The sequence below is a fragment of the Cololabis saira genome, chromosome 20 (genome assembly GCF_033807715.1).
Source record: "Cololabis saira isolate AMF1-May2022 chromosome 20, fColSai1.1, whole genome shotgun sequence".
NCBI classification, from domain to species: domain Eukaryota; kingdom Metazoa; phylum Chordata; class Actinopteri; order Beloniformes; family Belonidae; genus Cololabis; species Cololabis saira.
In genome coordinates, this window is record NC_084606.1 from 35,517,094 (window position 1) to 35,530,087 (window position 12,994).

Below are 12,994 nucleotides of genomic sequence, written 5' to 3' on the forward strand. Positions count from 1 at the left end.
TCATCGTTATTATTTAAATCAACTGAGTCGTTATCAATCACCTTTTTTCATATGTTACTTCATTTGTTTGCATCTTTATTCCTTATATCCTTCTTTTATGTGGCGCTCCCAGTACTGGAGTTGAGGGGGGATGAGGGGGATGAGGGGGATGAGGGGGATGAGGGGGGATGGCACCCCCCCCTGAAATAAAAATGGTCAAAATCCCCCCCCCCCTGTAAAACTGCCATCCCCCCTTTCCATCCCTTATGTCATTTCATCAATGAATGTGGTTTTACTGCTATTTCAACATTTAGACTCATCACCAGAAAAATAACTCCAGAAAAATAACTTATTTGACAATTTTCACCTGTTTCAAGTAAATTTCCACTTGAAATAAGTAGAAAAATCTGCCAGTGGGACAAGATTTATCTTCTTATAACAAGCAAAAAAAACCGTATTCCACTGTCAGATTTTTCTACTTATTTCAAGTGAAAATCTACTTGAAACAGGTGAAAATTGTTGTTTTTTCCAGTGATGAGTCTTGTTTTAAGTGTAATGAGAATTTTTTTTACTAAAATGAGACATTTTAACTAGAAATAAGACAAATATTCTTGTTAAGATTTAGAGTTTTTGCAGTGATCCATGTTACTTATCCTGTGAAGGACAGAGTCATATTGATAAGTTCAGAAAAGTGTTTTTTATTGTTGTGTTTTGATGTATTTGATGTAAGCCCAGTGGATATTTAAAGCTTACAGAAGGCTGCATTTAACTGCTGCTATGTCATTCCTGCAGTATTTCTGCAGGTGTTTTGGTCACTGCTATTATTTGTAATATATTATATTATTTGTAATCAGCACAAATGATCTGTCCCCATATGATAAAATCCACCCTCCCCCTTGATATTTTTTTTTACAACTGGAGTACTGGGCGCTCCCATGGTCCACAGCTACTCAAACAATTACCAGGCGCCAAAAGAACAGCTTGTCTGTATCAGCCTGAGAAAACTCTCTCTGGTCTCCACGCAGGTCTGCAGGGGGAGTTTCCTGTTTAACCGAGCGGGGCCACAATGGGAGGAGTGAGGAGGAAGAGGAGGAGGAAGAGGAGGAGGGAGAGGAGTGAAGGAATGTCCGAGGGGAGACGAGCCTCTGCGTTTGGACACGGCCAGAGAGAGGAGGGAGGAGTGACTGCTGGGAAGCAGAAACTCACACTGAAGGAGGTGTGACTCGCTCACTCAGCCTTCGACAGTTGCGAGGATGGAAATTCCTCCGCTGAGCCGACCGACTCCAGGAGGATTTCACCTCTGAAGGAGCAACAAAGCCTGAGAAGACTTTAATACCGGCTGGCTGGGTAACGGCGAAGGTCGGGAGGCCCTGCTGACTGATCTGAAGGCTTTCAAACATGACCAAGAGGCCACACTGACTTGACTGGAAGCGTAACGGATCCCTCTGACCTAAAAGAAGAATTCAAGTCTAACAGATTTTACATCTTTGGTTGGTCTGATTTGCTGACTTGTCTCTGGATTGGTTGAACTCCACTGCTGGGATCAGAACTGAGTGTTTGGGAGATCAGCCGATCAGCTGATTGGAGCTGCAGCTGATCAGCTGAATGACAGCGTGACCCCTGAGGAGAGATCTTCTTGAGTGGGATCAGGATGAGCGGAGCAGGGGACGTGATCTGTGAAGGATGGCTGCGGAAATCACCACCAGAGAAAAAGCTACGCCGCTATGTGAGTACCGTATTTTCTGGACTATAAGGCGCTACTTTTTTCCTAGGTTTTGAACCATGCAGCTTATACAAAGGTGCAGCTATTCTGTGGATTTTTCTTCCACCGCTCGGGGCGCTCTAACCGGAATTAGAATCAAAACTAAGACAAAATAAATGCAAAGAAGAATACGCTACTTCTTCTTTAGCAGATAGAAGTAGGTAGAAGCAGATTTCAAACAGATAAATAGATAGATAAATAGAAATAAAGACCAGTTATTTTCTCTTGGTTTTGTCCTGTTTTAATCAGCAAAGTTGCTGCCGTGTTAAAAGACACAGTTAGGAAAGATCTATTTAGGTACAAACAGGTACATCATTTACAGTTCAAAATGGTTATTATTTTTTTTTAAATAGAGCGGATGCAGCTTATATGCAGGTGCAGCTTATAGTCCAGAAAATACGGTACTTATCTTAAAAACAAAATAAGGACAGTCAGATATGATCACTGTGCTTTTCACTGTGTACTCTGACTTGTCAAAGAAACTCCAGCAGGAATACCGACCGTTCTGTTCACAGAAGCCCTTGGGAGTCATTTACCAACTCAGTTTGCAGTTTATCTCTCTGTGTCATCAATATTGACACAAGGAGTCATTTCCTAATTATGAAAACAATAAAACATGCGGACGAGCGCAGCCGCCAGCTGCTGGATAGTGAACACCCACGTCTGGTCTGTTAGAGCATAAACCACGTGATCCTTATACTTCTAGATCTGCAAAAGTCAAGAACATCAGACGCAAATACAGAAGTGATCCTCCTCTCCTTAATCAGTGAAATTATTACGGAAAGTTACACTTCGGTATTTCAGCGGAGCTGAGGACTGAAAGTTGCTGACCTTTTTTAAAAGTACTGAATACTTGGTTGTGTTTAGTAAACCCCCCCCCCTGCATTCCAGCCACAGATTTTCATCCGTTCAAATAGAGTCTTGCCGAGAAAGCAACTGTTAAAGTCACAACAATGTGAAAGAAATTGACCTTTTATATTGTGTGTGCAAAGAGTTCCCAACTCAGAAGGGCCGAGGGTTTAATAAAAGCAACAAACCTACGTTACAAATATGCAGCAGGCCGTTTGTCCGCCTGCAGCTCAGCTCACTTTCCAGTATAACAGCACGCACACACACACACCCCACATTTCTGGCATGCCTTGCCAGTGAGTTGAGCTAATCTCATCCCTCCTCCCCATATTTTATCTCAATCTTCCCATTTGCAGAGGAATCTTTGCTCTGCCTGTAGTTTATTCCTCCGTTTTTCTTTCATTCATGGCGCTTTCTCTTCCTCTTCTATTGTCATATGTCTTCCTTCCCCAGTGTGTGTGTGTGTGTGTGTGTGTGTGTGTGTGTGTGTGTGTGTGTGTTAGGAAAGTGAAAGAGGAGTAAATGGGACAGAGGAACTCTTTTTGGAGAAGTTTTCACATCTGGAAACGAAACGTTTTATGATGGGAAAGTGAGCAAAGTCTGACAAAAGGAAATAAACAAAGCATAATGGAAAGTCCGGGGAAGAATAGAGTAAAAGGCAAAAGTTTAATGCGGTTCCCATGATTCTTCTTTGCAGACAATAGTGAATTAAATCCAGTTTTGGGGGCAGACTGTCTCACTATCAGGCAGAGGTGTCTTCAGTATTCACATTCATTACTCAGGTAGAAGTATAGATACTAGAGTTTAAAAATACTCCTGTAGAAGTTGAAGTATCAACTCAAGTTTTTTACTCAAGTAAAAGTATAAAAGTACTGGTTTCAAAACTACGTAAAGTATAAAAGTAAAAGTAATGTAAGGGGGAAAAAGCCATTGTAAATGAATGCATCTTAGTATAATGCAAATATATTAAAGAAGCATATATGTGTACTATTGAGCATTAACATGTGTTTCAGAGAGCAGCAGATATGATGACTAGTTGCCTATAAGTATTGTAATGGTGCAAAAAGTCAAACTTCAGAGGCATGTTATCATTTATCCTAACCTTTATTGGAATGTACATCCAAGTTTAGTTGCAGGAATCTGAGGGAACGGATGTAAGAACAAAACTGGACAAGAACATCTGAAACAACCACAACCAAATTCACTCTATCCGGATGGAGCAATTTAACTGGATAGTTTTTATTAAAGGCCAAAATGAAATAGAGTAATGAGGCTGTTTTTAAAATGTAAGGAGTAAAAAGTACAGATAATTGCATGAATATTTTTTTTTTTTTGTTTTTTTTGTTTTTTTTTATTGAACAGAATTTTTTAAACAAGAAAAACACACTTTATACAAAACTACTAGTAGAGGAAATATAAGAAAAAGAACATCCAGGAGGTTTTATGAACGAGAGACATATAAACAAAAATAAGAGACAAGTAAAGTCAATACAAAGTAACTGTAAGGCATTTTGAAGCAAATAGCATCAACATTTCAGAAAGAGACTTAAAATAAAAGATACTTTGATATACTAATTACTAATTACTAATTTTTTTGCAGAGTTATTTGACTTAATGTTTTTTAAAGAAAGAAAAAAACTTTTGAAATCATTTATAAAAAAATGGAAAGAGGGCTCCATTTTTCTCCACTTACAACAATGTATGTGGTATTTAGCCAGTAAGAGAATGAGATAATTGCGTGAATATGTAAGGAGTAAAAGTAAAAAGTCGCCTGAAAAATAATTAGTCCAGTGAAGTATAGATAACCACAATTTCTACTTAAGTAAGGTAACAAAGTATTTGTACTTGGTTACTTGACACCTCTGCTATCAGATGAAAGCAGCGAGGCTTCAGACGAAGGTTCCTTCTGTTAAGACTGTTGAGTGTGATGGTATACACAGCCCAGTGTGTATACGTGCACGCCGTCTGGCCAGCTGTGTTTCAATCATCAACACGTTAGAACTGAAGAACACGTGCAGCAACGGGCTGCACGAGGTCACGGTAAGTCTTGGGGATAGAGTTCGTGGCGCGTTCCTCATCACGCACTTCTCGCTCTGCCTAAGACCGTGAGGTCATAAACTAATCGCTCTCATCTGGGCCTCCCGGAAGATTTAGCAACATGCAGACACACACAGAGGGAACAAAACAACGTGAGGTATTTGGTAACGTTAAGCCCAAAAGCAGATGTGTCACATGGGTGAGATACACCCATAGGGTCAAATCCAGTTAAAACAAGCAAAGCAAACAAAGGGTTTGTGTCACATGTCTGGATTGGATACATCCTACACTGCAAAAACTCCAAATCTTAACAAGAATATTTGTCTTATTTCTAGTTAAAATGTCTCATTTTTAGTCAAAAAAAATCTCATTACACTTAAAACAAGACTCATCACTGGAAAAAACAAAAATTTTCACCTGTTTCAAGTAAATTTTTACTTGAAATAAGTAGAAAAATCTGCCAGTGGAACAGGATTTTTTTGCTTGTAATGAGAAGATAAATCTTGTTCCACTGGCAGATTTTTCTACTTATTTCAAGTGAAAATTTACTTGAAACAGGTGAAAATTGTCAAATAACAAGTTATTTTTCTGGTAATGACTCTTGTTTTAAGTGTAATTAAAAGTAGTGTGTTAAAAGATATTTTAACTAGAAATAAGACAAATATTTCTGGTAAGATTTTAAGTTTTTGCAGTGTAGTCATTTGCCAGATCTTTTCTGGCCTCCTACTTAATATAGTTGGTTAAAACAATAAAGCAAATAAAGTCGTCATCATTATTAAACAATACATGAAAAAATAGATACATTATGTATAAAAAAAAAAATAAAAAATTACACAAATGAGAAGGCAATACCACTAGAGGCAACTACATGGTTTATTGAGATTGGAAAATAGTGAGTTTTTAAAGAGATGTAATGAATTGAGTTCTCTTATATTGATGGGTAGGTTGTTCCAATCAGATGGGGCTTTGATGGGGCTTTGAACTTAATAGCATGTCTGCCAAAACAGCTTTCTTAGTCCGAAATCTTCACACCAATTTCATGCAAAAATCCACAAAAGGCGCTTTTGGGCTGCAAAAATCTTCTTATAACTATTGCAAGAAGCATCCCTCCTTTCTTTAGTCACATGGCTGCCACTGGCTTGGCAGCAAAACAGAAAACAGAAGGGCGGCTTTCTCTGACAGTTATGAAATCATTCCTGCAGTCCAAAACAAAGTATGACAGTCAGTTATAGGTGAAGAGAAGCCGTTTGTAGGGCTGCTTAACAAGTAATTCGTCTTTCATTGGCAGTCTGATGTCTGTTGCCTTATAGGGGCACATAGAGGGCGCAAAGCGGCGGCCGCCGCCGGCTTTCCTATTCATTGTGTATGTGCTGTCCAATAGGAGAGAAGGTGGTGGAGGGTGGAAAAAAAACTTGCAGGTTGTAGATCAGAGACGATCAACATGGAGGAAAGAATGATCTTGGCTGTGAGTCTGTGTGAGGAGCTGTGGGATGAGACTGCAGCCTATCGTAACCTCAATAAAAAGGGACAAAAGTAGAGAGAAATCTCCCAGAATTTGGACATACCTGGTGTGTTTAAAAGTGGTAGAAATGTGATATTCTTTTGCTCTTTTAACAATAAAATGTTAGTTTAAGATAAAATATAGCATTTCCACGCCTCATATCAGGATCAGTTGAATCATTTATCAATATATGTGTCAGGCTGGTGTGGTGAGGACCCAGATGCAGGAGAGCGAAGGCTGGAGTTTAACAAAAAAGGGTTTATTCCAAAGAAAAGGCAAGGACCAAAGACCAAAGAGCTGCTTAGCAGGATCAAAAACACAAAAACAGGGATCAGAAAACTGGAGCAAAAACAGGCAGGACACATGGAGGGAAAACACAGGAACCACAAGGAGCAAGGCAATGACAAGACCAGATATACACAGGGGATAACGAGACACAGGTGCAGACAATCAGGGAAAATGGGACACAGGCGGGGCAAAACAGAAACCAACTGGGGGGAATGTCAAACCCTGACAATATGGTTATGAAAAGACCACGTGTCAATACTTTTGTAAACTGAAGCAGATACTTTACTACATGTACACTCAGTATATCTAAAAATCTAGATGACTGACATGAGATAAAAAACAACAACATAGTTCAGAAAGGTTTTTTATAAAATATGTTTTTAACTATTTACAGTGGATGACTTGAAGAAAAAAATGGAAAAACTTGAGGGACAGATATATGACGGAGAGGAAGGGAGGCCAGGCGTTCAGTTGCAGTGATGAAGCCTGAAGTTGGTTGATCCTGCTGAGGCTCCAACTCTCCCCAACAGGCTGTAACTGCTCCCTGTTCAGCCTGAAGTAGAAGCTCATCATGGAGCTGGAGCTCCAACGAGCCTGTATTCCCCCAAATCCTGTCTTCATGAGGATTTCATGGACCCTCCTTGCTTCTGCTGCTCGTCTCATCCTCCTCCTCAGAAGAACTAAAGCCAGGGCTTTTCCTTGAAGCAGGGACAGATACATTTTGCAAACCGAGCAGTAGCTACTGTACGTCCAAACGAGTGGGAAAACGGCGCCAGACCGGAAAAACTTATTTTCGGTCGCCAAGCAACTTGCAACAAATATGTACTTATCACGGTCCCTGGAGCTCTGAAAACCCCTCCTCCTCCCTGGCTTCCACCTGTCCGCTCCCATCCTGTGGACGCTAGGTGATGTCCATTACCCCAAATGTCTGTGCACATGTCTTATGAGCAGGAACTGATTAGGTTTGAGCCGAGACAACACAATTCAAGTGTTTTATCATCAAGTAAGCATATGAAGTCTTCATTGTGAGAGCTGATTGACTGGATTACTGTATATTCTAATGGTACTGTAGATAAATGTGTCAAGTTTTGAGATGAGATTGTCTTTCCATTTCCAGGACTTAGTTCCTCCTGAGTGACACATGAGAAAACAGCAATGTAAAGGCTGAATTATGGTTCTGCGTTAAACCAACGCAGAGCCTACGCCGTAAGTTAGCGGCTACGCAGGAGTCTCTCCGTAGCCTACGCCGTAGCCTGACCTGCACCTCCCAAAAAATGTAACTACGCGTCGAGGCGACGCAGACCCAACGCAGACCGAGAGGGCTGTGATTGGTTCACTTGGAAGCAACGCATTTCCGGTTCTGGTTCGTGAAGCAGTCGTGAACTTTCAGCGCTCTTTTCTTCGTGTGTGTGTGTGATTTTTTATTTTTTTTTGGGGTTGTTTTGGTTTTTTGCACAATAGTTGTCCTCATCGCTTTGATTCACTGTGACCAGAAAAACCGGAAACAAAGTATCAACTAGCGCTCTGGGGGGGTATTGCACCGCGGCGAAATAGAGTGATGGAAAAGTCCGAAGGATTCACGACGGCGTCACGGCAACGGCGTAGGCACTGCGTTGGTTTAACGCAGAACCTTAAATCAGGCTTAAGCGTTCACTGTGTCCACGGATCCCCATCAAAGTGAATGTCCATGAAGTCAAACATCTACGGTTCTGATGAGAACATTTGGATTAATTGTAGTAAACGAAGAAGTGAATGGTGGGAATTATGTTATTCAGGTCTGGTGTTAATTTTGGTTTTGAGACAGGAAGAAGGAAGAGTTATTTTAGACCCATTGTGCCCACTTCCTGCAAGGGGTTGAAGATCAATAGAGGAAGCATAGCGAAACCTGGGGAGTCTGAGACTGTGGCAGGAAAAGAGGTTATCATTGTTGCTTTTCATTTCACAGCTCAAACTGACATTATCCTCAGAAAACAAACAACAAAAAACAGCTAAGCACACAATGTGAAACATTTCCGGTTGGTTTCTCTAAAACCACCTGTAACTCCAGGCGCTCAATCGCTGTCTATGGGGTGTGTATACTGTCTAACACTGTTTCTGTTTGCCCATCTCATCTCAGCTCCATCCAGGTTCATTTTACCCAAATTTGTGTTTTATTCATTTGACGATCAACTTTTTGTGCAGCAGCCAAGAAAGTTGCTTTTGTCAACGAAAATTATGACTAAATATTGTCGTCAATGAACCTTTATCACCTGAGGAAAAGGAGATGAGACGCAACGAAAATGCTGGTCATGTGACGATAACGATAATTAAATATATAATATATTATCGTAGAGGAATAAAAAACTGACTAAAATGTAGATTACAAAATAAAAACTGCTAAAATGTCTCTTCATTTTCATTGACCATAACCAGACGAAATGTTCTAGCAAAGATCCTTAAAGGAGACCTATTATGAAAAACACGTTTTCTTTCTTTAACATATATAAAGTGGTCTCCCCTCAGCCTGCCAACTCAGAGAAGGAGGAAAGCAACCAAATTCTGCAGTGTCTGTACAGCCGCCCGGATGAGCCGTCCAGTGTGATGTGGATCTACGAGCCAATAAGATTCTGCTCCCGTCGTTACGTAACCAAAATGCAAACCACGCCCACAACTATAAAACCATGTAAATTCATGCGAGCGTCCGACTATCGTAGCACTGCGTGACATCAGACGCTCTCTGTCCATCTCCCTCCAGCAGCTGCCACTTTATTGAGGTTTTTGTAGTGAAATGAGGAGGAATCATAGAGATAACTTCTCATTTCAACTAACTGGATCAGCCGTCCTCATCCATGACTGTTTCCTACAGCGCTTTCAACCGGCTTTCAACGCGAGCGACAGGAAGAAAATAGAAGCAGGGCGTCCGACAAATGTTCAGCTGTGCAGCGCTGCGGCCAGTTAGAACAGTCCAATAGAAAATAAAGCAATGGAATTGATTTTGTCACTGACGCTCGCTCGCATCGCATACAATTATGACACGGTGTAAAGGCTGATTTATGGTTCCGCGTTACACCAACGCAGAGCCTACGCCGTAGGGTCTGCGTCGATTTAACGCAGAACCGTAATTCAGGCTTAACTCCGCCGGCCGGAGCTTCCGCCATTTTTTCATAGCGGTGTATCACGTCATTCAGGCAGCCAATCAGCACAGAGCCTCATTATCATAGCCCCGCCCCCTCAGAATCCCTCACAGATAATGAGGTTAGAAACGGTAAAGATGAAGACATGGTTTAGAGGCTGAATTTCTAATTTATCTAGAAAAAAACAACCAAAAGATTGTTTTTAAGACATTCAAGGCCTGTTTAAAATAGACATTAAATGCCATAATAGGTCCCCTTTAATGTTCATGTTTTCAGTAGTTTCCTCTGGTTTAGTTCTGCTGGTGACGTTAGTCCTCAATCCCAGTCGCTGCAGCGGGGAATCAGATCCAGAAGATGCAGCTGCAGAGTTAGAGGCTGATGCCGTTAACGCAGAGCTCTAGGTTCACATCATTTAAAAACAAAGTTACATAGAGAAACGCGGGGATCTGCTCTGGGGCTGGAGAAGAAGAAGATCCATCTTTGATACACTTTCCTACAAAGACGTGGAAAAGAAAAAGACGGGGAGAAATGCGGAAAAATAAATACGTTGTAAACTCAAATTAGAGTCTTCTGTATCTGGAATGAATGTATTCTTGAGTCTATAAGGTAACAAATATAAAATTGTTAAATGGGTTTGGCTAAATACAATCTTTGACTAAAACTAGACGAAAATGGTCCTGGACAATTCTGACTAAAATAAGACTAAAATGCTCAGACTTCGACTAAAACTTGATCCGACTAAAAGGAGAATGAACGTGACTAAAACTAATAAAAACTAAAATGATAGCTTGACCCAAAGACTAGACTAAAACTAAGATTAAAACAGGCTGAAACAACACTAGCAGCCACCACAGATACTGTTCAGAGAGGTTTGCTGTTGTCATACACCGTAAATCTGCCTTATAAGAAGGTCCCACTTGGTGTCAATAGGGTTTCGGTCTGGAGAGGACGAGGGTCATGTCATCATTCTTTCATCCTTAAGGGTGTCCTGCATAAAAATCATGCAGACTTATCCTACAACCGCTGCAAGAAAGTGTTTTTCTAAAAGCAGGTAGTAGGTGCGGGGCTTGCTTGGCTTTAATAATAGCAGGCCATAGCAGTTCCACAGCTCCACTTTACTGGCATCTGATTGGAACCGGGACTCTGAACCTGTTACCGATCACATCCATCTGGACTGCCAAGACCTCGAAAAATCTGTCACAAAAAGGAGAAAAATCCAAGGCACTCTTCTTCAAATATAAAAAGCCTTTATTTGAAATGGCTATTTCATGTAGAAGATTAAAAAAGTGGGTTACAGCCCACGCGTTTGGGCCACAGCCTTCCTCAGGGTGTAACACTTAACACATTATTATTGATTCTCCTTAAATGGGATGATTGAAATCACCTGGGCAGGTGGGAGGACAAATGGAAACAAGAGAAATAACAGATAATGACTAATAAATGGCTCCACCAATTGTTAAACAATTAAATACTGGAAATAGGAGAAGAAAGAACACTATCTGTAATGAAAAAAGGTTACAAAAAAGGACTGAAATCAATGTCTTCATTTAAACCTGGATAGATAGTGGCTTTCATTTGGTAAATGTAAAAGGTCAAAGTAATTTGAGTCTGTCACCACCTCTAATGTTTTTTTGAATACTTTCTAGGCCTTCAACCATAAGTGAACCTCGAAAAATCTGTTGACATTTCTTCTTAATCCTAATATTTGTTTTTACCCCTCGGTCTGGCACATTTCAATAAAACCATCTGTTCATAGACCTATATGAGGAGCAAGGCGTACCTTTCTCTCAGATGCTTTCAACATTCAACATTCAACATTGAGGTCAAATATCCACTTAATTATGGAGATATGTTTAAACATACCTCCAAAACCCTGATCAAGGAGTGGATTCAGCTAATGACCATCATTTAAAGGAGAGACTGCATCAGCCATTGTTACAGAAAAGAAGATGTCCCTGTGTGAAAGTGTGTCCATATGAGCTCTGGAGGTCTTATTGACCCACATATTGTTGCCCACTCAAAAAAGTGTGTTTGAGTGTAATGAGATTTGTTTTGGACTAAAAATTACATTTTAACTAGAAATAAGACAAATATTCTTGTTAAGATTTTGAGTTTTTGCAGTGCACTTTTGTTGTTATTCTTCAATGATGCGATCTGATAAGGCTAGCTTCAACCATTTTAATATTTTCTATAATTATATAATAAGTTTCTGGGAGGGACTTTATAAAGTGATGGAGTCACAAGTAGCCGGTGCAAAGATTTCTTTATTTAGAAGGTGTAGAATAATATTTTCTTACATGCTGCAGCCACCCTGTTGCTTTCAACTCGCCAGTATTTTGAAGATAACTGATCAAACAGAACCAGGACGGAGAGTAAACACCCTCCTACTGCCATCTCTTGCCAGTGTTTCCTGTTCAGTCACTTCCTCTTCCTGTCTGTGTTTAGAGAGAAACAAAAAAAAAAGGGGGGGGTGGAGGGGTGGGCATGCTCTCGTTGGCTTAATTGCTCCACACTTTTAATCACATCCTCGCACAAACACCAGCACACCCACGGAGGCTCGGGCCTGTACAATCCCGTTAGTTTTGGTTGAGAAACACTTGAGCTGTGGATCAGAAGGATTCAGCGTGTTTGAATTCCCTCCAGAGGCACGAGGCTTCCTGCGCTTCTAATCTCTCCCTGTCGAGCTGGTTCTGAAATGACGTTCCTCTAATTCCTGAAAAGCTCACGTTGGCGCGGAGTGTGCAGATGCTGTTATTAAATGAAAACCCTCCGTCATGCTCTGGTTCACACCTTTTAAGTAACCAAAATTTGTCTTTGGCACCCTACACTGTAAGAAAAAAAACGTTGTTTTTACGGAAAAAAACTGGCAGCTGTGGTTGCCAGAATAATATATAGACTTTATATATAGACTTTATTACAGGCTCATGGCCCACATGGTAGGAACAATACAACACATAAGAGAATAAAAAAAATAAAAGAATAAAATACAAATGCATATATAGAGAGACAAATATAAAATACAGTTTACAGTTCAAGAGAGACACTCATTCCACCGTCCTCTAATGGTGGACGTGTACCTGACAGAGCTACGGCTGGGGTCCGTCATCAGCCTAATTAGACCATTCAATGACGAGTCCAGTCGGCACATGAACTTATATGTCAGGTTCCTTAAGAGAGCCTTAAAGGTGGTGAGACCCAAGGAGCAGAGGAGCTCACTAGCTCTGGTGCTCCTAGGTTTATGTAACAGGATTCTTAGACAATCGTTGTAGGCTACTTGTAGTTTTTGTAGGCTCCCCCTTTTATAGTTCACCCACAATGGGGCTGTATATAGGGGGGTGCAGTATGTTCTAAACAGGTTTACTTTTACCTCAGTAGTACAATGATGAAATTTTCTAACCAACATATTTGCTTGTATATAAAGCATTCTCCTCTGTCTTAACATATCTTCATCATCCTCAAGGGTAT

At 40.6% G+C, this 12,994-nt stretch overlaps 1 protein-coding gene across 4 annotated transcripts in view; it reads left to right on the forward strand.

Annotated features, from left to right (window-relative positions):
- Window positions 1-1,141: 1,141 nt before the first annotated feature.
- LOC133420600 (GRB2-associated-binding protein 1-like) overlaps window positions 1,142-12,994 on the forward strand; it is a 41,373-nt gene continuing 29,520 nt past the window's right edge. For 3 of the 4 annotated variants that reach the window (XM_061710324.1, XM_061710325.1, XM_061710326.1), the window contains exon 1: window positions 1,142-1,705. In XM_061710324.1, the coding sequence (XP_061566308.1) occupies window positions 1,631-1,705 (75 nt within the window). In that variant the 5' untranslated portion in view covers window positions 1,142-1,630. The remainder of the gene's footprint in view (window positions 1,706-12,994) is intronic. The other variant, XM_061710327.1, reaches the window with a different exon arrangement.